This window comes from Neovison vison, chromosome 5 (genome assembly GCF_020171115.1).
Source record: "Neovison vison isolate M4711 chromosome 5, ASM_NN_V1, whole genome shotgun sequence".
Lineage (NCBI taxonomy): Eukaryota > Metazoa > Chordata > Mammalia > Carnivora > Mustelidae > Neogale > Neogale vison.
In genome coordinates this window covers 20,141,487-20,163,329 of record NC_058095.1, presented here as the reverse complement: position 1 = coordinate 20,163,329, position 21,843 = coordinate 20,141,487, and the positions used below count along the sequence as shown (strand labels likewise).

General features: G+C 54.6%; 1 protein-coding gene across 1 annotated transcript; it reads left to right on the top strand.

The window, feature by feature from the left end:
- The first annotated feature begins 728 nt into the window (after nt 1–728).
- On the top strand, nt 729–21,429 carry STAT5A (signal transducer and activator of transcription 5A). Its single transcript, XM_044247907.1, has 19 exons — nt 729–800; nt 1,641–1,778; nt 2,112–2,268; nt 3,443–3,532; nt 6,062–6,236; nt 10,992–11,122; nt 11,392–11,543; nt 11,983–12,138; nt 12,562–12,741; nt 14,429–14,516; nt 14,622–14,744; nt 15,118–15,210; nt 16,139–16,345; nt 16,955–17,049; nt 17,142–17,272; nt 17,728–17,883; nt 18,574–18,625; nt 18,961–19,068; nt 20,114–21,429. Exons 2-19 carry the CDS (start codon nt 1,651–1,653, stop codon nt 20,274–20,276), a joined length of 2,385 nt encoding a protein of 794 aa, XP_044103842.1. The 5' UTR covers nt 729–800; nt 1,641–1,650; the 3' UTR covers nt 20,277–21,429.
- Nucleotides 21,430–21,843: the final 414 nt, after the last annotated feature.

The following is a 21,843-nucleotide window of genomic DNA, read 5'->3' as shown; positions in this document are numbered from 1 at the left end:
TTTGGGGAGGGATTTGAAACTTCAGACTGCCAAGGTTCTTTCCTGTTTCCACTGCAGGGGCGAGTGCAGGGTAGTGGGAGTGATGGAAGGTGGAGCCCTGGTGGTGAGCTGCCTTCTCTGGAATCCCCAGTCTTTCCCCTCCCTACCGCTTTGCCTCTGAGGTCACAAAAGCTGTGTCCCCAACCCACAGAAACACACACACACACACACACACATTTACATTTACTTTTTTAATCTAGGCACTCAAAGGATGACAAACACAGAGCTGGAAGTCATCTCCAGCTAGTCCAACCCTCCCCTCCTCCCTTTTTACAGGTGAGAAAACTGAGGCCTTGGTTTGGGATTTCCAGAAGCTGGGGTTTCCCGGCTCTCCCACCCCCATATGCCCCCCCCCCCCGCAACCCGGCCACTCTAGCGCCTGCTGCCCGACGGTCCGCGGCTCGCAGGCGAGGGCTGCCTGGGACTCCCGGGGGACCCCGCCGTCGGGGCAGCCCCCACGCGCGGCGCCGCCCAGCCTCGCCGCTAGGGGCCCGGTCGCGGCCGCAGCGCACTCACGGGGGGAGCCAGCGACCGAGGGCGGAGGCAGGGAGGGAGCGACAGAGGCTGGGAGGGGTGTTGGCGAGAGCTCGCGCGCTGTGTATGGTCTATCGGAGGCAGCTGACCTTCGAGGAGGAAATCGCTGCTCTCTGCTCCTTCCTGTAGTAACAGCCGCCGCCGCCGCCGCCGCCGGAGCCCAGGCCCGGAGCGAGAGCCGCGGGACGGACAGCCGGCCCCGTCGCCGGACGGCTCGGCGCCACCAGGTGGGTGGCCCGCCAGCGGGTCCCGAGCTCGCGCGCGGAGATGGGGCACGCGACTCCCACCTCGGGCCCGCGCGCCCCGGGGCTCGGAGCCCGACGGCCGGCGGGGGCGCGGGGACCGGTGTGCGGGACCGAGAGGGAGTTTTGGCTTCCGCGCGGGGCTCGGGGCGCGGGACACTGGACGCGGACGCGGGGAAGGAGCCGAGAGTGGGCGCCGTCCCCGCCCGCGGGGAGCAGGGGGCGCTGTCGGGCCGGACAGTGGGAGAACGCGGGGGTCCGGTTGGGGCGGGGGGATCCTCCGAAGAGGCAGCCTCTGTCTTCCCAGCCCTCCCTCCTCAACCCCCCCCAGCCACGTGCCGGCGGGGACCGAGCCGTTCCGTGGGAGCCGTCGGTGCCCTAAGTTTGGGCTGGAATAAAGCTCCACCCCCCGCCCCCCGCCCAGAAATTGGGACTCGGGGCTCCGGGCTGGGCGGGGGACCGGGGTGGGGGTGGGTTCTTGCAGCCCTCCCTAGAGGGCCCGTGGGCCTCCGCGTCAAGTTTCTCTTTCAGTTTTCTAGCTGTCCCCCCTCCGGGGAAGCCCCGGTGGGGTAAGGGGAGAGGAAGAGGGGGAGGGCACCTGACTTTCAAGAGCCCCTCCCCAAGCCTTAGCGGGTTCCTTGTTGGAGGGCAGGGCGGCCTTCCCCTCCTCACCGCCTTTCTTCCCGCACAGGAAAGCGTGTCTGTGGGAGGGGAGGAGCCTGGCCTGACCGCGGTCCAGGGACGGGTGGGCATGGTAGGGCCAGAGGCGGGCGCAGCCCTCGCTCCTGTCGAGGAGAAGCCTCTGCAGCCCTCTGCTCGCCCTAGGTGAACGGACATGGCGGGCTGGATCCAAGCCCAGCAGCTGCAGGGAGATGCGCTGCGCCAGATGCAGGTGCTGTACGGGCAGCACTTCCCCATCGAGGTTCGGCACTACTTGGCTCAGTGGATTGAGAGCCAGCCATGGTAAGTCCCCTGCCCTGGGCCATCATCTGCGGGGGCCTTACCACACGCCCTTTGACCTTTAGCGCTTCGCTGTGTTTTGGTGTGATTCTAGCCCTTTCTGCCCCTCCTGCAGAAGGGGTGGTGTCCCTGGGAAAGGGGAACAGGGAAATGGGACCTTGGGAAGGGAGGGTGTGTTTCTAGACGGTGATGCCTGTGGAGTTGCCCAGAACAAGTCTTGTGGGCTCTGGAGTGCCCTTGGTCTGGAGCCTGGGATTTCCGACTCCCTCTTGGTACTTGACCTCCTTGCCCAAGGAGACGCCATGGTAGTCTTCTCTCCCCTGCCCTGCCCCCAAGGGATGCCATCGACCTGGAGAATCCCCAGGACCAAGCCCAGGCCTCCCAGCTCCTGGAGGGCCTGGTCCAGGAGCTGCAGAAGAAGGCGGAGCACCAAGTTGGGGAGGATGGGTTCTTACTGAAGATCAAGCTGGGGCACTATGCTACGCAGCTCCAGGTGGGTGTGAACACGGGCTCATCTGCAGGAAAGCAGTGTCTGCCTTTTCCTTCCAGCAACAGAACCCCTGGGTTTTTTCCTGGCCTGGTCACTGACTCACCGTGTGACCCTGAGCTGATCTGTAACTTTTCTGCTCTTCAATTTCCCCCACCCCCTCTTTCTAAATCAGACCTGTCAGATTCCTTGAGCATGCTACAAAGCAAAGGGTGGGGTGTGTTTGTCCCCAACAGAAGGGAGTTGGGTGAAGTGGCATTCGAAACAGATCAAGCAAAAGGGATGGAGGTAGATTGAGTCAAGAGTCCTTTGTTTGACAAAGGAAGACTGAAAGCTCCTAGAAATGAGGAATGAGGCAAGCAGACCTCAGGACTCTTTTAAAGGTAGGAGAACTGCTGAAGTCAGGTGGACGAGGATCAGAATTGCCCTGGAGGCAAGAGCTGGATAGAAGAGTATTGAATGAAGGATGTAGTTGTACAGTTGTGCCTTCTCCTTCTCTGTGGGGGGTAGGGAAGGTACCAGGGATGGTATAGGGGAGAAAGGAAGTTTTTGTGGAAGCAGGAAAGGGGTGTGGGTGGTAATCACAAGTCAAGCATTTATTGGAACTTACTTGTATTCCTCACAGAACCCTTCTTAAATACAAGCAGCAGGGTGCCAGGGAGATAAAAAGCCCTTCACAGAAGAGGGAGGAAAAAGGAGAAAGCTGGGAGGAAGAGGAAGGCAAAATAGGAACCCAATGCCAGGGCAACAGTAGAAAGTACCTTGGCCTTGGCATTGGATTCTCCAAGTCCTGAGTCATCTGCTCAGTTGTTTGCTTCTGGACAAGTACTTAACCTTTCTGAGCATCAGTTTTCTCACCTGCAAAATGGGGCTAATAGTTTCTGTGGACTTCAGGGTATCTGTGCTCTGAAAGTCAAAGGAGACAAAGTAGATTGGAGGAGCTTTGGAAACTTTGGAAACTGGGTTTCTAATGCACTGCAAACCAGGTATGAAGATCTGGGTAGAGGGCAATCCAGTCAAGGAGGGATAGAGGTGTCTGGTGACAGTTCCTGAGGTTTCTTGAGGAAAGCTGAGGCAGAGGGTAGAGGAGAGGAGGTGGGGGGGGTTGCCACATGGCACCGTGGGGGGCCATGATGGGAATGTCAGGAGGCCAATTGTAACTGCTATTGGATTCTTTCAGAACACGTATGACCGCTGTCCCATGGAGCTGGTCCGCTGCATCCGACATATTCTGTACAATGAACAGAGGCTGGTGCGAGAAGCCAACAATGTGAGTGTCCTGTGGGTATGGGGAGAGGAGCTGGGAAGTCCTTCTACACGCCTTTTTCTGCAGACAAAACTGTATTCTATAAATGCTGACAAGAGAGCACCAAGGAGATAAGGGACATGGGCAAGTGTGAGAAGCAACAGCACATGGTAGTTACAGTCCCTGTACCTTCTCTTTAGGCCCTGGCTTCAGGCCCCCCGGCTCAATCACTTACTAGCTGTGTGACTTGAACAAGTTACTTAACCTCACCGAGCCTCTGTTTTTTCAGTTGTAAATGGGGCTAGTAACAGTATCTTCCTTATAGAGTTAGTGTCAGGGTTAAATGAGATACTGTGTGGGCCACGGATAGAAAAACAGACTAATGAAACAGAAAAGGAAGCCCTACACACACACACACACACACACACACATACACACACACACACCCTGCAAATTCAACCCTCGTTAGACATGGGATCACAAGCCACCAGGGAGAAGAAGTATTTGGCATTTAATAAATGGTGCTAGGATTGAAGGGAGAAATGTTCTCTGGTGGTGTCTGTGAGGGGAGGTGGAGCTGAGGTCTGGGTTGGAAGAGAACCCTGGTAAGCTCCAAGAGGTGAGGTCCAGAGAGGCAGGAAGGGACTCATCCCCCAAGCTCTGTAATCATGAAGGCATTGAACATCTGCTTGAAAAATGGGACAAATATTATCTTATCTAGAGTAAAGCAAAATGAATTTCTTTTTTTTTTAAGATTTTATTTGTTTATTTGACAGACAGAGATCACAAGTAGGCAGAGAGGCAGGCAGAGAGAAGGGGAAGCAGGCTCCCTGCTGAGCAGAGAGCCCAGTTCGGGGCTTGATCCCAGGACCCTGGGATCATGACCTGAGCCAAAGGCAGAGGCCTTAACCCACTGAGCCACCCAGGCACCCCGCAAGATGAATTTCATAAAGTGGCCACACATGGGTAAAGACCACAGAATAGTGCCCAGAACATATTTATTTATTGCAGTGGATGCTGATTTCAGGAATTTTACAGTTCATTCAGTTAACATGTATGGAGGTCCTGTGGTGTCTGACACTGGGCTAGGACTGGACAAACAGACCAAAGCCTGGTCCCTACCTAAAAGGGATTCAAGCAATGATAGATTCTCTAGGTGTGAGTAGGGGTGAGCCTGGTACTAAGGGGGCATATTTGGAAAAAGTACCCAACTCAGACTAGGGCAGCCTAGCAGGGGAATGTCTTGAGGACAGGAGCGTCTAAACAGGGGAAAAAGGGGAAGAAGGAAAGGTGAACAAAAGGAACAAGAGTATTATATGTGTGGGCAGGAAGGCAGGAACCATCTGAACACATCTGAAGACCTGTAAGGGGTCAGTGATATTGGGGAGAAGGGAGCCAGTTGGGGAGCCCCAGTGGGTAAAGCCAGAGAGGAGGCAGAAGCCAGGTCACAAAGAGTCTTCTGGGAAAACTGTTGTAGCCCTTGACTTGTTGCCACCACAGAACTATCTGTAAACATACAAATGAATTCCACTCCAGTTAAGAAATACATGTCTAAAAAAAAAAAGAAAAGAAAAGAAAAGAAATACATGTCTACAGCATACGTGTTGTCATGGTCACGAGGAAAATCGTTCCTTCTCCAAACCATCAGGCTGTTCTTGAAAACCTCTGATGTGCTACCCTTTGGGGATTTTGTGGCATACAAGACAGACAAGGTTCTAGCACTTGAGAGCTTATATCCTAGTGCGTGGAGGCAGACAAGATAGAAATAAAAACATAAAGGAATAAGACACTTTCAGATAAGGGTGTGGCTATTTGAAATTGGCCCATCAGAGAAAGCCAATGTGGAAAGGTGCCAGTTGAAATGCCAGCCTTAGGAAGATTTGGTGTTAGAATGTTCCAGAGAGAAGGAACAACAAGTGCAAAGGCCCTGAGGCGGGAACATGTTTGTGTATTCAAGGAACGGAAAGTACCTGGTGTGCTTGGGCAGCAGTCATGCTGGGGAGTGGTGGAGGTAGGCAGAAGCTCTCCGCTAGAGCAGTGGAGTCTATGGGAAGGAGCTTGGATTTTATTCTGAGAACAGTTTACTGGACAGGCCCTGATGACTGACTCTCAGCCAGTTGTGGAAGTAGTAGATCAGACTGGGTCACTTAAATGGCCTTACTTATACCTCCCCTGTAACTTTCCTCAGTTACAAGAAGGTCTTGAGTAAGGACACAGATGCTGTGTGTTCACACAGCCTTGTTCCCCGCTGTGTCCCCAGCACCTCACACGGTCCATAGCATCGGGTCGGTGAACGAATTTGGAACGAGGGGTCACCATCATTAGTCTGCAAACCCCAATAACTCCTGGATGTGCTGAGTTCTACTCTCTCCAAAGAGGGCTTAGATGGACCCTGTTTGGGTGACTCTGGTGGAGGCCAGAGCTACAACAGAAGTTTCCCCTATCCTTTATGAAGTTGCCGTAATCTGCCAGGTCCCTTGTGTCCCCCTCCTTTCCAACTCCATACCAGTTCCAACCCGTGCTGCCTGCACTCTCCCCCTGCTGTGTCCCCAGGGGAATTCTCCAGCTGGGATCCTGGTTGACGCCATGTCCCAGAAACACCTCCAGATCAACCAGACATTTGAGGAGCTGCGGCTGGTCACACAGGACACAGAGAATGAACTGAAGAAGCTGCAGCAGACCCAGGAGTACTTCATCATCCAGTATCAGGAGAGCCTGCGGATCCAGGGTGAGGCCCGCACAACCAAGGTGGTGTGTGTCACAAGGCCAGGAGTGAGGACCACTCTGTGTGCTCCTGCAGGGTCGGGACTGTGTCTGTGTCTGTCTCCACAGAGCCTTACCCAGAGCTCTGGAGAAGTAATAGTTCTTACTGAGCTCCTGCTGTGGGCCAGACCCCAAGCTCAGCCCTTTGCGTGCATTTTTCTTTTCTTTTGCTTGCATGCTTTTTCAATCCAGACTTTACAATAGTCCCAAGAAGTAGGTAGCTGTATTATTCCTATTTTGTAGGTGGTTCTAGTAATGTGGCCTGGATTGCTTATAAGTTGCAGAACCAGATCTCAACTGGAGATAGTGTCATAAAATCCCAGTACTTTACTAACCAATATTCTCCCCCTGATTGTAGGTATTCAGTGAGTATCTCAATGACTGGATGAACACAGACAAAGTGTTCCCCACTCAGAGGGAGGACTTAGGTGGGGAGTCTTCTGGTTGAACCAGGCTGGGGAGAGGTGGGACTCCAGCAATGCCCCTTCTTGAGCCTCCCCGATAGGAGATGGAACTGGGAAGTGGAGGTGCCTGTGAAACATTGTCCTGTCTCCTAGGTCTGTAGTTAGCCAGTGGCTATTGTGATAAGTGTGTGGGGAAAGAAAATTTAACTCCGAGCATATTAACTCCCAGTACGATTTGAGGAGTCTTGAGACCTGGCGCATCATCCCCCAACTCCAGACTGACCCCAGAGGTGTTCCATCCCATCCTCTTGAGAACAGGAATTGTCAAGCTGCCTTTCCTTTTACTCTTCTTTCTCTGGCTTCTTAAGGTAAAGCCGTAGGTCATTGACTTTAGACCTTTCTTCTTTTCTGATACATATATTCAGAGCTTTAAATTTCCCTCCGAGCAACGCTTTAGCTGCATTTCATGATTTTAACGATGCTGTATATTCATTATTATTGTTTTGAAATATTTCTTTTCTGAATAATTATTTTGTCCACACATTATTTATGAGTATGTTGTTTAATTTCCAAGTATTTGGGTTTTTTCCCTTTTATGTCATATCGTTATTGATTTGGTTTGCATTTTATTATTGAATTCCACCGTTGTCAGAGAACATACTCTAAATGATCTCAGTTCTTTTAAATTTATTGAGACATGTTTTATGGCCCAGTGTATACTGTATCTTGGTGAATGTATCTTGTGGACTTCAAAAGAGTGCATGTCTCACCATTGTTTCATTTAAAAGTAGCAATTTTAAGTTAAATAATGTTAACATAAGAAAGTTTTACTAAAAAAGTCACCCAAACCAACGTCTGTATTTTCCAAAACAAAGTTTAGCAAGAAGCATTGCTTTAGATTTTTACACATCTCTTTAATGTGAGGCTTAATAGGAGATACCTAGGTCTTGCTTTCTTTTTTTTAAATATTTTATTTATTTATTTGACAGAGATCACAAGTAGGCAGAGAGGCAGGCCAGGGTGGGTGGGGGAAGCAGGCTCCGCCTTGAGCAGAGAGCCTGATGCGGGGCTCGATCCCAGGGCCCTGGGATCATGACCCGAGCCGAAGGCAGAGGCTCAACCCACTGAGCCACCCAGGCGCCCTGGGTCTTGCTTTCAATCTATTATAATATCACATATCTTGAAACCTTTAGAAAATGTCACTGTATTTCTATAAGCGATCGGAAGAGAAAAAGGCAAGTAAGGTCTTCTGACCTTATAAAAACAGTTTTGAGTTTGTAGGCTGCCAGTAGAGTTCTTGGGAACCCTCTAGAGATCCCTAGTCCACGCTTTGAGAACCACTGTGATCTCGGTCTTGATTGATTGATTGATTGATTTTTTTTTTTTTTACCTAATTGTTCTATCAAATGGTGAAAGAGAAGGATCAAATCTCCTATTATATTGTGGAATTGTCCGCTTCTCTGGTTATCTCTGTAAATATTTTGTGTATTTTGAAGCTCTGTTATTAGATGCATATAAGTTTATGATTATATATTTCTGATTGACTGATACCGTAATAACTATGAAATGCTCTTCTTGATCTCTGGTAATACCTTTTGTTTTGAAGTTTACTTCAGCCTTCTTATTGTATATAACCACAAGGCATCTTGATAACATGTTTTTTAAATTTAAAATGTGGATACCATATCGTTGATTCTTGCTTTGATGAGTATTCTGACAATTTCTGCTTTTAATAGAGATGTTTAGTCCACTAATATTTAACATACTATTTAATACAGTTGCACTGAGATCTACATTTTAATGTTTATTTTCTGTTTTCTCTCTACATTTTTAATTATTTTCTTCCATTCCTCCCTTTTTAAAACTATTTGAATTTTTTTTAAGAATGCTGTTATGCTGTTTTATTTCTTTTTAAGATTTATTTAGTTATTTACTAGAGAGAGAGAGAGAAAGAGAGAGCATGCGGGGTTTGGGGCAGGGGGAGAAGGAGAAGGAGAGAAGCAGACTCCTGGTTGAGTGCAGAGCCCCATGCAGGGCTCTATCTCAGGACCCTGAGATCATGACCTGAGCAGAAATCAAGAGTCTGATGCTTAGTTGGCTGAACCACCCAGGTGCCCCTATGCTGTTTTAATTTAACTATTTAAGCTCTCCTCACCCTGCTCTGTCAGTGTTTCCCATACTCTGAATTCCTCAACGCGTTGCCAGAATCATAGTAGGTGTTAAGTAAATGTTGGTGGGATGATTCTAGCATGTCTTCCTCTGAATCCATCTTGGACTGAACCCAGAGAAAGGGTGGCCCTCTTCCTAGATTACGGAACAGGAGAATTCAGGCTGTCGGGTTTTTTGTATGTTTGTTTGTTTGTTTTAAGATTTTATTTATTTATTAGAGAGAGAGAGAACGTGTGAGGGGAGGAGCAGAGGAAGAGGGAAAAGCAGACTCCCCATTGAGCACAGAGCCTGTTGCAAGGCTCTTTCTCAGGACCCTGAGATCATGACCTGAGCAAAAGCCACACGTTCTGCCCCAGGCTGTCAGTTCTAACCCCAGTCTTTGATGGTTGATAGTACTTCCAGTCCCCTTCTTGGGTTTTCTGTTTCCTATTTATGGGTTTGCATTAGATTCTGCTTTGGGTTTCTACCCACCATACAATGTCAGTTCAGTCTCATTTATCAAGTTGACTCATCAGAAACACAGACTATTGTTCTGTTTGTGCAAGAGAAGGCTCAGCTCCCTCCAGTGGAGCAGAGAATTGCCTCCCATCTCCTGACCTCCCTCCCAGAAGCTTCCACAGAGTACCAGGAGAGACCTAAGTGGGTCACTGGCCTTAGAGAGGTTGGGCCCAGGTATGGGGATCACCAGCACCCCCTGTGGGTGGCAGGATTTCTGAGGTGGCCTCAGACTACTCTGCTGTGTGCCACGACTGGACGGTAGTCTTCTCTCTCAGTCCCCAGTCATGGGATCAGAACCGTATTTCTAGTTCTCCTCCAGTGCTAGGGTTTCCCTGGGCTGTCTCGAAAGTTGCTTTCATCTGTCCCAGCTTGTGTGTCCATGAGGCAGGGCCTCGTTCAGTGTGACATGGCTCTTGACCACAACATGCTGATGCTCCCATCTCCTTGTCTCAGCCCAAGTGAGGACACTGGGATACTCAGCAAGACGTTGGGCAGGCCATGATAATCCCAGCGTGGAGGAGAGTGCTTAACCTTTGGAGGCCGGGATGGGTTTGCAAGCAGGGAAGGAAGTACAGGTGGCTTTCTCTGTGGGTTCTTCAGCTGGGTTATCAATACACAGGTGTTCCTTGCATCACTCTTTCTACCTTCCCTGGCTCTGAAGTATTTCATAGTAGATTTTTTGTAGAACGGTAAGGAGGCCTCCCTGACTCCCTCTTCGTGTCATGGATGAGAGCCCCACGCTAGCGTGGAGAGAAGCTGCCTCCCTGTCCTGAGAGAATCTTGCTGTTTCTGTGTTGCTGCCAGTGGGCGCTGGACATTCCCTCCCTCTCGCCACCTTCTCCTTCTGTCCCTGTGTGTGCCAGTCTGTGCCTCTCCATCTCCTTCTGGTTGGTCCGCTGAGCTCACGGTCACCCAGCCTGGACAAACCAACATGTTAGTTTCCTGCCAGCACCTGGAGAAACCCCTTGTTCCAGAGGAGAGGCTGCTGAGCTCCTGGGGGGGGACAGAGCCTGTGGGGCGGGGGCTTCCCTAGGCAGTCCTTCTCTGTGGGGTGGGACTGAACAGCCGCTTGTCTCTGGCACCCTGTAACCTGCAGTGGAAGCCACTGCCCAGGAAGGACCAGCTCTGACCTTCAGGGTCCATGAGCCAGGAGGTTCCTTGAGCCTTTGGTGGATCATCACTTACTTATTCCTTGTCGACTCACTGAAGCAGGGGCCAAGATTCTCCCATTTTGCACATGGGTAAACTGAGGCCCAGAAGAGGGAAATGATTTGCCTGAGGATCCCCAGTTAGTAAACAGTGAGGGCACACATCGAACCAGGCAGCAAGGCTCCACGCTGGACCTCCGTGTGGCGTGAGGCGGTCTGGGCAGGCAGCTGTGTAGACTAAGATGGGAAGGGAGGCCTCAGGGGGATGTGCTCCCAGGCTTCCATCTGCACAGTCCCTAAAGGGGAGATCACAGTTGAGAGGCCAGGACCCAGAGCCGGCTCAGGTCTGGCTCCCTTGGCTGCTGGAGCCCCAAGTTGCCATCGGTCTGATGTTGGGCAGACCCTCAGGGCCTTGCCTCCAGAACAGGTGTTGGTGTTCTACTGGGCTTCCTGCAGGAAGCCAGGAAATGATGGTCGCGGGTGTCCCATCGCCTCTTCTAGCTCAATTTGCCGGGCTGGCCCAGCTGAGTCCCCAGGAGCGTCTGAGCCGGGAGACGGCCCTCCAGCAGAAGCAGGTGTCCCTGGAGGCCTGGCTGCAGCATGAGGCCCAGACGCTGCAGCAGTACCGCGTGGTAAGTGCGGTCTGCGTCCTCTGCTCCCAAGCGCGGAGGCCCACATCCCGGGCCATCCGGGGAGCCCGAGAGAAGGCTAGGGCCGGGACGAGAGCGGGACCCTGGAGAGCTGGAGGCCAGAACCTTCTTTCCTGTGGGGAGCATGTGAGGCAGAGCGGGTTTGGGAGAGGGGAGGGTCTGTGCCCAGGGCCTGGTCCCCAGCCCTGCCTCCCGAGTGAGGGCTGTTCTGTGGGAACCCAGAAGGGCCTGCTGTCCCCACCTGCCTTCAGGAGCTGGCCGAGAAGCACCAGAAGACCCTGCAGCTGCTGCGGAAGCAGCAGACCATCATTCTGGACGATGAGCTGATCCAGTGGAAGCGGCGGCAACAGCTGGCAGGGAACGGAGGGCCCCCCGAGGGCAGCCTGGACGTGCTGCAGTCCTGGTAATGGTGTTTGGGGGTGGCTGGGGGCAGGGGCGCTGCTTCTGGCGACTCCTTGGGCAGCCAGCTCTCTCTGTGCTGCAGCAAGGCGTAGTTCACCGAGGGTTCTGGCTCCTGATGCCGGCTTTGGGGCCCCCCGTCACGTGCCATGTGCCCAGGAAGGGAGTTCCTGTGCTGGGGAGGGGACAGGGCTGGGTATGCAGAGTGAACCTCAGGCAGAGCGGACCGGTTCCGGGGTGCTGGTCCCGCGCAGCTCTGTGTTCCTGAAAGGCGGGGGGCACTCTGCTTTGGGGTCAGGAGTGGTGGCTGAGGTGCAGAACCTTCCAGGAGGAGGGAGGAACTGGGTCTTGGGGCGTTCTCCCCAGACTGGGGCCTCTCGGCCTCGAGCCTGGGGCGTGGGGTGATACCATTGTCCTCCCGGTGGCCTGGGGCTCCCGTGCAGGTGTGAGAAGTTGGCTGAGATCATCTGGCAGAACCGGCAGCAGATCCGCAGGGCTGAGCACCTCTGCCAGCAGCTGCCCATCCCCGGCCCAGTGGAGGAGATGCTGGCTGAGGTCAACGCCACTATCACAGACATCATCTCAGCCCTGGTGACCAGGTGATTGCTGCCTCCAGTACGCCCAGCCCCTGGGTGGTTGGCGTGGAGCAGGCCAGGGTGCTCTGCCCACCGGGGTTGTGGTAGGGAGGCTCTCGTTGGAATCCTTGTCTCTTTTGCCTTGGGCCCCCATCCCTCTCTGTCCTCAGTTGCAGTGGCTGCTTGGTGTTGACCTTGCCCAGTCTCTGTTGTGGACGCTCCGTGGACTGCCCTTATCCCCACCCCAAGCCTGGTCCAGCTGCTGAGTCATGTCACTGCCTCCCCTCCCACCACCTCTTCTGACTCTCGGTGTCCTCCCTGGGAACAGGAGCTGTGCCGTGTGCCCTTCCTTTGCCTGCCAAGCCCCAGTAGCCTCCCCACGTCTGTGGGCAGACCCTGTCCCCCGAGTCAGCATCATGTGTGGTCTGGTCCCTTGTGTCCCCGCAGCACGTTCATCATTGAGAAGCAGCCTCCTCAGGTCCTGAAGACCCAGACCAAGTTTGCAGCGACGGTGCGCCTGCTGGTGGGCGGGAAGCTGAACGTGCACATGAACCCCCCCCAGGTGAAGGCCACCATCATCAGCGAGCAGCAGGCCAAGTCGCTGCTCAAGAACGAGAACACCCGCAAGTATGTGTTTCTCTCTGCTCCCTACGTCCTGGACTGGGGGTGCCTGTCTGTTCTGTACCTAAGGTTCTGGGTGATGGAGGCAGCTCAGCCTCCCTCCCTATAGCTGTGGCGCAGTGTCTCTCCGGTTCTTTCTGTCTGTCCTGGGATACACGTTGTGCTTCTTGACACATAATAGGTCAACATGGATTGCACTGCTGGCTTGTTCTGGTACCTGTGCTAATCCCTGGGACAGAGCTGCAATCCACACCGTACTTGGCTCTGTCTTGGCCCAGCCCCCGCAGAGCTGGCAGCGGTCATGAGAAGGGGAGTGTGCACCAGTGGAGACCGAAGGCACCATGGAAGTGGGTCGCGCTGGGGGTGGGGCAGAATGACAGTGTCAGGTCATGGGATGAATGGGAGCAGCTAGGGAGAGTGTGCGGGGACGGCCGGGGAGACTCTCAGAAAACATGGGCTTTATCCGAAAGGAGAGTGTAGGAAAGGCGAATGTGGCTGGAGAACCCAGGGCAGGATCCAGGGATCAGGGCAGGCCTGCACAAAGGATGCCGTGAATGAGGGAGTGAATGGGTGAAGTGGGAGACTGCGTCGTGTGTATTGAGAGCCTACTGTGGCATCTGGGAATAGGATGATAAAGAAGCCAGAGAGGTTCTCCTGTTCTTAGAGCTTACATTTTGGCTGGGAAAGGAGACAGTTCTATGCTTGTGGTAATCCTGCAGTGTCAAAAAGCGATAGACTCTAGAAAGAAAATGAAAACAGTGACATCATGGCATCCAGATAGATGTTACCTCACCACGTGAGGGGCCACAGAAGGCCTTTCTGAGGAGATGTTTGAGTTGAGACCTAAACAAGAGGGTTCGGGGCACCCAGAAGAGCGGGTGCCCAAGTCCTGAGGTAGCACCAAGTTTGCGTGTTCGGCAAACAGATAAGGCAGCCTGGATTGCTTGTCCTGAGTGAGGGGAGAGGAACCTAAGAGGCCAGGGAGCCAGGCTGGGTTTGACCCCAGGGTCCTTGTAGGCTGTGGTCATGGTTACTATTTTTTTTTTCATTTTAAAAAAAAAATTATTTATTTGACAGAGATCACCAGTAGGCAGAGAGGCAGAGAGAGAGGGGAAGCAGCTCCCTGCTGAGCAGAGAGCCCAATGCGGAGCTTGATCCCAGGACCCTGAGATCATGAACCAAGCTGAAGGCAGAGGCCTTAACCCACTGAGCCACCCAGGCGCCCCGGTCATAGTTATTATTTTAGCTGCACCAGAAGCTGTCAGAGCCGAAGGCCCCTGCATCAGTCTCAATGCCAACAGAGTTGTTAACCTAATGATAGAGACCCAGAGCCCACCCTTGAAGACTTTGCTTTACACTCAGGCCTGAGACACGGAGAGAGAGAGCACGAGCAGGGAGAGGGCAGAGGGACGACCAGAGGGGAGAGGAACAAGCAGACTCCACGCTGAGCAGGGAGCCGCACGCAGGACTTGATCCCGGGACCCTGCCATCACAACCTGAGCCAAAATCAAGAGTTGTCCACTTACCCGACTGAGCCACCCAGGCGCCCAGAAGGGAACCCTCCAAGGGGAAGGGGGAGGGGCAGCCTCTCATGGCTGGGCTTTCGGGCGTGAACACTGGGCCCAGGGCACGCACAGAGCCACCCCCCTGGCCTGGGGCCCACGTGGCTTTGGGGGTCACCTCTCCTTCGCAGTGAGTGCAGTGGCGAGATCCTGAACAACTGCTGTGTGATGGAGTATCACCAGGCCACCGGTACCCTCAGTGCACACTTCAGGAACATGGTGAGTCCAGGGCCTGACCCCTGGGGGTGGCCCGTCCTCCCCCGGGGCCAAGTCCCCGTAACCAGCCACTTTCTCCTCGTCGCCCTCTGCCCTCCCCCACCACAGTCACTAAAGAGGATTAAGCGGGCTGACCGGAGGGGCGCGGAGTCTGTGACGGAGGAGAAATTCACGGTCCTGTTTGAGTCTCAGTTCAGCGTTGGCAGCAATGAGCTTGTGTTCCAGGTGAAGGTGAGGCCTCGCTCGCTCTCCCATCCCCCACAGGTCACCCAGAAAGGTGGAGACTTCCCTGAGGCCACCTGACTGGTTTGGGAAAGCCAGAGAGCTCTGAATGCTCACAGGGTCATGGCCCATTGGCCCATGGAGCCCAGAAAGCTCTCAGAAAACCTGTTTCACTCTGCTGGTGCGTGCTTGCTGTGTTCTCATCTGGGGCCGGCCACAGAGCTTAAGTAATGGGCCAAGAAGAACTAGGTTTGGGGTTTTTTTTGTTTGTTTAGTTTTGCTTTGGTGTCATTGGGAGGTTTCGTGGGTGGGATCGAGGGTGAGGAATGAGGGCTCAGTGTGGTCATGTGTCTGCTACACTCATTCCTGTGACTCCTGTTAGACTCTGTCCCTTCCCGTGGTTGTCATCGTTCACGGAAGCCAGGACCACAACGCAACCGCCACTGTGCTGTGGGACAACGCCTTTGCCGAGCCGGTGAGTCCTCATGGGACCCCCATCTCAGCACCCCGTATCCTGGAGTCTCCCTGGATCGGTCCCAAGCCGTGGTCCCCTGTCAACCTTAGGGCCCCACCAGAGCTGAGGTGCGGTAAGGGACAGCTCACGTGAGCGTGTTGCCTGTGGCATGTCCCTAGGCTCCGTCTGGGTTCCGGGTCTCAGGAGGGGGATGTCCTAGGTCTATGAGCTTAGCTGTTGGGCTCTGGTCTCTGCTCTTCCTTCTGCTTATGGTTTGGGTCTCTGATCTCTATCCCTGGCCCCTGGTCTGGGTCTCTATCACCATATGCCCACCCCTGCTGCCCTGCCTTTTCTTTTCTTTTTTTTTCTTTTCTCTTCTCTTTTTTCTTTTCATTTCTTTTCTTTTTTAAGATTTTGGTTTTTTTTTTTTTTTAAAGATTTTATTTATTTATTTGACAGACAGAGATCACAAGTAGGCAGAGAGAGGAGGAGGAAGCAGGCTCCCTGCGGAGCAGAGAGCCCGATGTGGGGCTCGATCCCAGGACCCTGGGATCATGACCTGAGCCGAAGGCAGAGGCTTTAGCCCACTGAGCCACCCAGGCGCCCCAAGATTTTGTTTTTATTTGAGAGCACACGTGTGAGAGAAAGCACAAATAGGGGGTGGGGATAAGCAGGTCCCACACTGAGCAGGGAGTCCAATGCAGGGCTCCATCCCAGGACCCCGAGATCATGACCTGAGCAGAAGGCAGATGCTCGACTGACTGAGCCCCCCAGGCGCCCACCGCTCTGCCTTTCTTTTTCTTGTATTTGTGTCTCCTTTTCTGGGTCTTTCTTAGTCTTCTTTGCCTCTTGGTGTCTGTGGGCCTGAGTGTGTGGGTGTGTGCACGGGTGCGCGTGCGTGTAAATATTTCCTACTCCCTCGGTCTGCTTTCTCTTCCCTCCGCCTCAGGGCAGGGTGCCATTCGCCGTGCCCGACAAAGTGCTGTGGCCGCAGCTGTGTGAGGCGCTCAACATGAAATTCAAGGCCGAAGTGCAGAGCAACCGCGGCCTGACCAAGGAGAACCTCGTGTTCCTGGCCCAGAAACTGTTCAACAGCAGCAGCAGCCACCTCGAAGACTATAATGGCATGTCCGTGTCCTGGTCCCAGTTCAACAGGGTGAGGCACCTGCCGCCAGCTGCCTGCCCGGGGGCCACCTGTGCCCCGCCAGGCTTTCCCCACCTCACAGACACGTTCGTTCCTGGCCTTGGTCAGCAGCCCCCCTCTCCATCCCGATCTGCCCTCTCCTACAACCAGGAGAGACGGGGGCTGATACACCAGGGAACTGAGGCAGGGGTAGCAGGAAACGGCACGGAGCTCTTTGAGCCTGAGCAGGACAGTGGAAGGAACCCGGGGCTGGGAGTCTGGATCCTTGAGTTCCTGCCCTAGGTTGGTTAACTAAGTGGCCAGGTCCTTCCTTTCTCTGTGCCTCAGTTTCCCCTTCTGTCCACTGGGGACAGAAATGACTTTGGAGGTCTCAGCTTGCACAATTTTGGACACCTCCTACCCCTACCCCTGTGCCTGAGAGGCAAGAGGCAGGTTTAGTCTCTCGTCCCCAGGCTGCAGGCTGGGGGCTGTGTCCATTTATGGCCCACTGGAGTGCAGGGCGAGTTGGGTGAGGGATTGGGAGAGGGTTTCCCTAAGGACAAGATGGCACAGACTGTTCCCTGGGCCACCCATGATGATGGGGCCACAAACCCTGACTTGGGGTTTCCTGGGGACTCTCAGGAGAATTTGCCGGGCTGGAACTACACCTTCTGGCAGTGGTTTGATGGGGTCATGGAGGTGCTGAAGAAGCATCACAAGCCCCATTGGAATGACGGGTGAGGAATGGGAGGCCCCGGGAGTGGGAGGCCATGGGCTCAGGGGACAGAAGATGCTGGACTGGTTATGACACTCTGCTCCATGTACCCAGGGCCATCCTAGGTTTTGTGAACAAGCAACAGGCCCATGACCTGCTCATCAACAAGCCCGATGGGACCTTTTTATTACGCTTTAGCGACTCCGAAATCGGGGGCATCACTATTGCCTGGAAGTTTGACTCTCGTGAGTGCCCTGGCTCCCATTTCCTTGCTCCCCATTCCCCATCAGGTCTGCATCCTTAGATAGTTTCCCCAGGGGAAAGACTGGAACTGAACGCAAAAGTAGGAGATAACTGTTGCTCAGAAATACATTCCCTTTCTACCATTTTCCATCATGGAGAACTTAAGATCACTGGCCCTGTGGCCTCTAGAGCCACTGGGGGACTCCTTCAGAGGTTCTAAGAGTTCTCCCTTCTCTGCCCTGACCTAGTGTTGCTGGCGTCTACTTGCTTGGTTCGCTGGGAGAATGTTCCCATGGTCACTCGCTCACCCTGTGCCAAGGACTTCCAGACAAGGTGGAGGGTTGCAGAGCAGACTAGTAAAACCCAGATGTCTCCACACACCAGATCTCAAACCCCATAACCCTGACCCTTCTCCCGAGGGTGGTGGGTAGTGGGAATGAGCTCGTCCTTTTCACAGCTGACCGCAACCTGTGGAACCTGAAGCCATTCACCACGCGGGACTTCTCCATCCGGTCGCTGGCTGACCGACTAGGGGACCTGAGCTATCTCATCTACGTATTTCCCGACCGGCCCAAGGACGAGGTCTTCTCCAAGTACTACACCCCTGTGCTCGGTGCGTCCTGCCCTGGTACTCCTGGGCCCTTCCGCAGCCTGTGGGCAAAGCTCTTGGGGCAAGACAGCAGGGACTCCCCATGAAGAGCCCCAGGGCCATGTCCCCCATGGGCTTGGTCGGTGGCTTGGTGTGGAGCCCGTAGAGGGGATTTCAGGGCTCACAACCGAGAGGGAAAACAAAACCTCTGACCCAGCTTTCTTCTCTGCAAAGTGGAAAGCTGGGTGGATTCTCACTTCTGCACCCTTGGAGGACAAAGGGGCAGAGCAGGATAATGATACCCACAGATAATGCACTACTCCCATCTTAATCAGCTGCTCTCATGGCTCCTACCCTCAAACCTGCCCCCAAGTTGAATAAGGGGAGCAAAATGGACGGGTTTTTCCTCTTCAACTTGTCCCCAGTCCAGTTGGGTTTGCTGCTTGGCATTGGTTCTGCTTCCTTGGCAGGGGTGGGGTGATGAGAGAGCGAGCAAAGGACCAGAAAAGAAAGGAGGAGGAAGGAGAAGATTGGAGTGAGGGGTCTGGGTGGCCCTTGGACGGGGTCCACAGGCAGGTGTTTATAGGAGTCTGGGGAAATCTCATCACCGCTGAGGCCTCACAGTGATGTGGGTGGAGGCAGACCGCACACCGTGGTCTTCCACTACCTGGGAGCTCCCGGAGGCTGGTTCTCATCACGCTCCCCCCTCGGCAGCTAAAGCAGTGGATGGATATGTGAAGCCACAGATCAAGCAAGTGGTCCCTGAGTAAGTACCCAGGGTCTGGCTCTGGTCTCCTGCTGCCTCCTTTCTCTCTCCCCCAGCCTCCCTCACCCCTCAGCCCTGCTCCGCCCACTCACCAGCCCTGTGTGGCCCAGCCCTTTCTTCCCCCCTAAAACCTGGCTTAGCCCTGGAGAGGGAACTGGGCTTAGTCTCAATGGGACCAGGACCCAGGGCCCCACTCCAGCTGGAGTCCCAGGCCCAGTGGGCACTTTGCCCTTCCACACACCCCCCAAAAATGTAAAAAGGCCCCCCCACCCAAACCCTCCCCAGGCCAGCTGCTGCCCGGAGGCCGCTGAGGCTCTGCCGTGTTTCTCCTGCAGGTTTGTGAATGCGTCTGCAGACTCTGCCGGGGGCAGCGCCACCTACATGGACCAGGCCCCCTCCCCAGCCGTGTGCCCCCCGGCTCATTATAACATGTACCCACAGAAGTAGGTGGTGTTCTGATGGGGCTCTGCGGGGAGGTACTGGGCACCTGGCCTCAGGTCGGGCCCCCAGAGGGCTGGTGGGCAAAGGGCCCCAGAGCTCCTGTGGGTTCGAGACCACCCAGGCAGGGCTCCCGCCCATGCGCAGGAGCAGAGAGGGAGATCAGCCAGTAAAAACGCAGAGCATAAGCTACATGTAGCAGGGTCCTTGCTCTAGTGCTGACTAGCTTTGTGACCTTGGGGAAATGATTGAGCCTCCCAGATGCTCAGTTTCCTCCTCTGTAAAAGGGAGGCAAGAACACCTACCCCATGGGATGGGAGGGGTGGGGGGGGCGGGACTGAGTCAGGTTACACATTTAGCTCTGGGAGGCTGTTGTAAAGGTAGCTATGGAAGGGGCAGTTGTTGTCAGGAGTTGGATGGGAACGGGGTATCACTTGCTCCTTTCTGGAGGTCCCAGAGAATTCATTCTCTGCTGAGCTGTGGGTGGCCCCAGCTGGGTGTCTGGGTGCTTGGGAGACACAGGCTGCACTGGGATGACTGTAGGCCTGAGAGTCACGAAGACTGGAATTCCAGTCCTGAATCCAGTTGCCAGCCAGGTGGCCCAGAGTGAGTTTCCAGACATGGCCGAGTCTCAGTTCCCCCCTCTGTGGAGTTTGAGCAAATACGGGCCTTAACGGGAGGCTAAGGACTGAGGTCACGTGGCTTAAAGGCCCCGCCCCTTGCAGGTGATCGGCACCTGGAGCCCATGATTGAGTGGTCTAGCGTCTCAGTGGGCATGATTCACTGGCCCAACTACCTCGTTTTGCAGCGGAGGACAGGAACAGGGGGGAGGGACTCTGATCCCCCTCAGTGAGGCAGGGAGAGTTGAGACTAGAGCTTGAGTATCTGTCAATGAGCCTTGACACGGTTTCAGCTTGAGGTCGGGGGTGGGGGTGGGGGGAGGGGCATCCCACCAGAGCCAGTCCTGTTCCCATGAGACTGTGGTCTGAATAGGGAGGGGGCCAGAGGCATGCCAGCTCCCTCCGACCTCATTCTCCCCCTCTCTCCCAGCCCTGACGCCGTCCTTGACCAGGATGGAGAATTTGACCTGGATGAGACCATGGACGTGGCCCGGCACGTGGAGGAACTCCTGCGCCGCCGGATGGACGGTCTGGATCCCCGCCTCTCCCCGCCCGCTGGCCTTTTCACCTCGGCCCGAGGCTCGCTCTCATGAACATTCGAATCCCATGCATTTGGAAACAACACAGTGTGAAGGGGTGGTGTTAATGAGGATTTTAGTGTCTCTGTGCATACTGATGCCTCCGCCCGTGCACGTGTGTGCGCGCGCACGCACGAGGTGTGCCTGCCTCGCCTTCGCCCTCGTGGGCTGCGGTGGCAGGAACTACCAGCTTGCTGCTCAGATCGAGGTCCCCACGAGCCCACCGGGCCTGTGACTGTAATGGTCTGCTTTTGCTGCTGTCGCAGGTACTGGAGGCGATGCAGGTCCCCTGTTCCTGCCGGGGGGTCCTTTCCTGCTCGGTAATGCCTCTGAGCTTAAGTCATGCTCCGGAGTTAGCAGCTTTGGCTCCCAAACGTGTGTGCGCGCGTGTTTTGGGTGTGCTGTCCATTGTCATGCACGTGTGTTGATCTATTGGTTCTTTCCCTCAGGAGGGAGTCTGGGCTTCAGTTTTGAGTCATATTTTGTATTTTATCTAATGACATATGGACTGGAGACTGTTTGTTCGGGTCTGTCAGAGCTGCTCCGAAGTCAGAGCTGCTTGGCCTCCGGGCCTCCCAGTCTCCAGCCAGGGGACCTGTGCTTCATGTCTGTGGTGCTGTTGCCCAGTCCTGCTGTCTTTTCCCGTGATCGCCTCCCCTCCGTCAGGCCACAGCTTTCTTTCCCTGAGGCTCTGCAACCTTGCTCCCAGGAGAGGTGGGAGAGGGGCAGGAGCTGATCTAAGATGCGGGGGGGTGGGGGGGTGGGGGGTTGAACAGAGGGCCACGGACTTGCGGGGCTGACCCCCTCTCCTCCAGGGGAAAAAAACCTGCAGGGAGAGACTGCTGCAGAGACACTTGCTACGTGCCTGTGGAATGCTGAGTGAGGGGTGAAAGCTGATCTCGTTCCCCTCTGCCGGGTGGACCTGGACTAGGCCTCATCACAGCTGCAGAACGCTGAGGTCTGAGAAGGCCTTGCTCCCAGCCTCAAGTGCTCGTCCCTCTGGGGCACTGTGACCTACAGCCGGGGCAGCTGGTGGCAGAGGTTCGGAGTCCGAGGCTTAAACATCCTGAGAGAAGGTGGGGACCAGAAGAGAGATCCTTGTGTACTTTGTATATAGGCCACATATTTGTGTAAACAGTGTTTTCAAATAAAGTACTTTTTTCATAAATTTGCTGGCCTGGCTCCTGGTGGGCAGACCTGGGTAATGGGGACCCCCAGCGGTGGGCTTGTCTTGTTGTTTCCCTCCCGTGTGGCTGATGCTGTAATGTTTACAAAGCTACCACTCTGCACCCTCTTCCGTGGATTAAGGGTGCCCACTAGCCCTGGAACGCAGTCTGTGCTCCTCAGAAGACAAAATGACTAGCGCTGGAGGCCTTGGGGTGGGGGGTGGCAGGAATTCTGGGGCAGGGGCCAGGAGCGTTAAGATCCGGAGTCTGGGCCTCTCCTAATCAGCTATTGCTTAGGCAATCTTGAAGCCCTTGGGGATGGGGGGGCCACTGTGGCGGGGGGGGGGTGCAGCAGAGAACCTCACCAGCAGTCCCTCCTTGCCCCGCCTCTTCTTGGACACCAGCAGGTGGCACCA

What these genes read in the sequence shown, in the direction of transcription:
- STAT5A (XM_044247907.1), top strand. Translation starts at nt 1,651, where the DNA reads ATGGCGGGCTGGATCCAAGCCCAGCAGCTGCAGGGAGATGCGCTGCGC. An exon ending in ATCTCAGCCCTGGTGACCAG is followed by an intron (nt 12,139 to 12,561) that starts GTGATTGCTGCC and finishes GTGTCCCCGCAG; the next exon opens with CACGTTCATCATTGAGAAGC. An exon ending in AGCTTGTGTTCCAGGTGAAG is followed by an intron (nt 14,745 to 15,117) that starts GTGAGGCCTCGC and finishes GACTCCTGTTAG; the next exon opens with ACTCTGTCCCTTCCCGTGGT.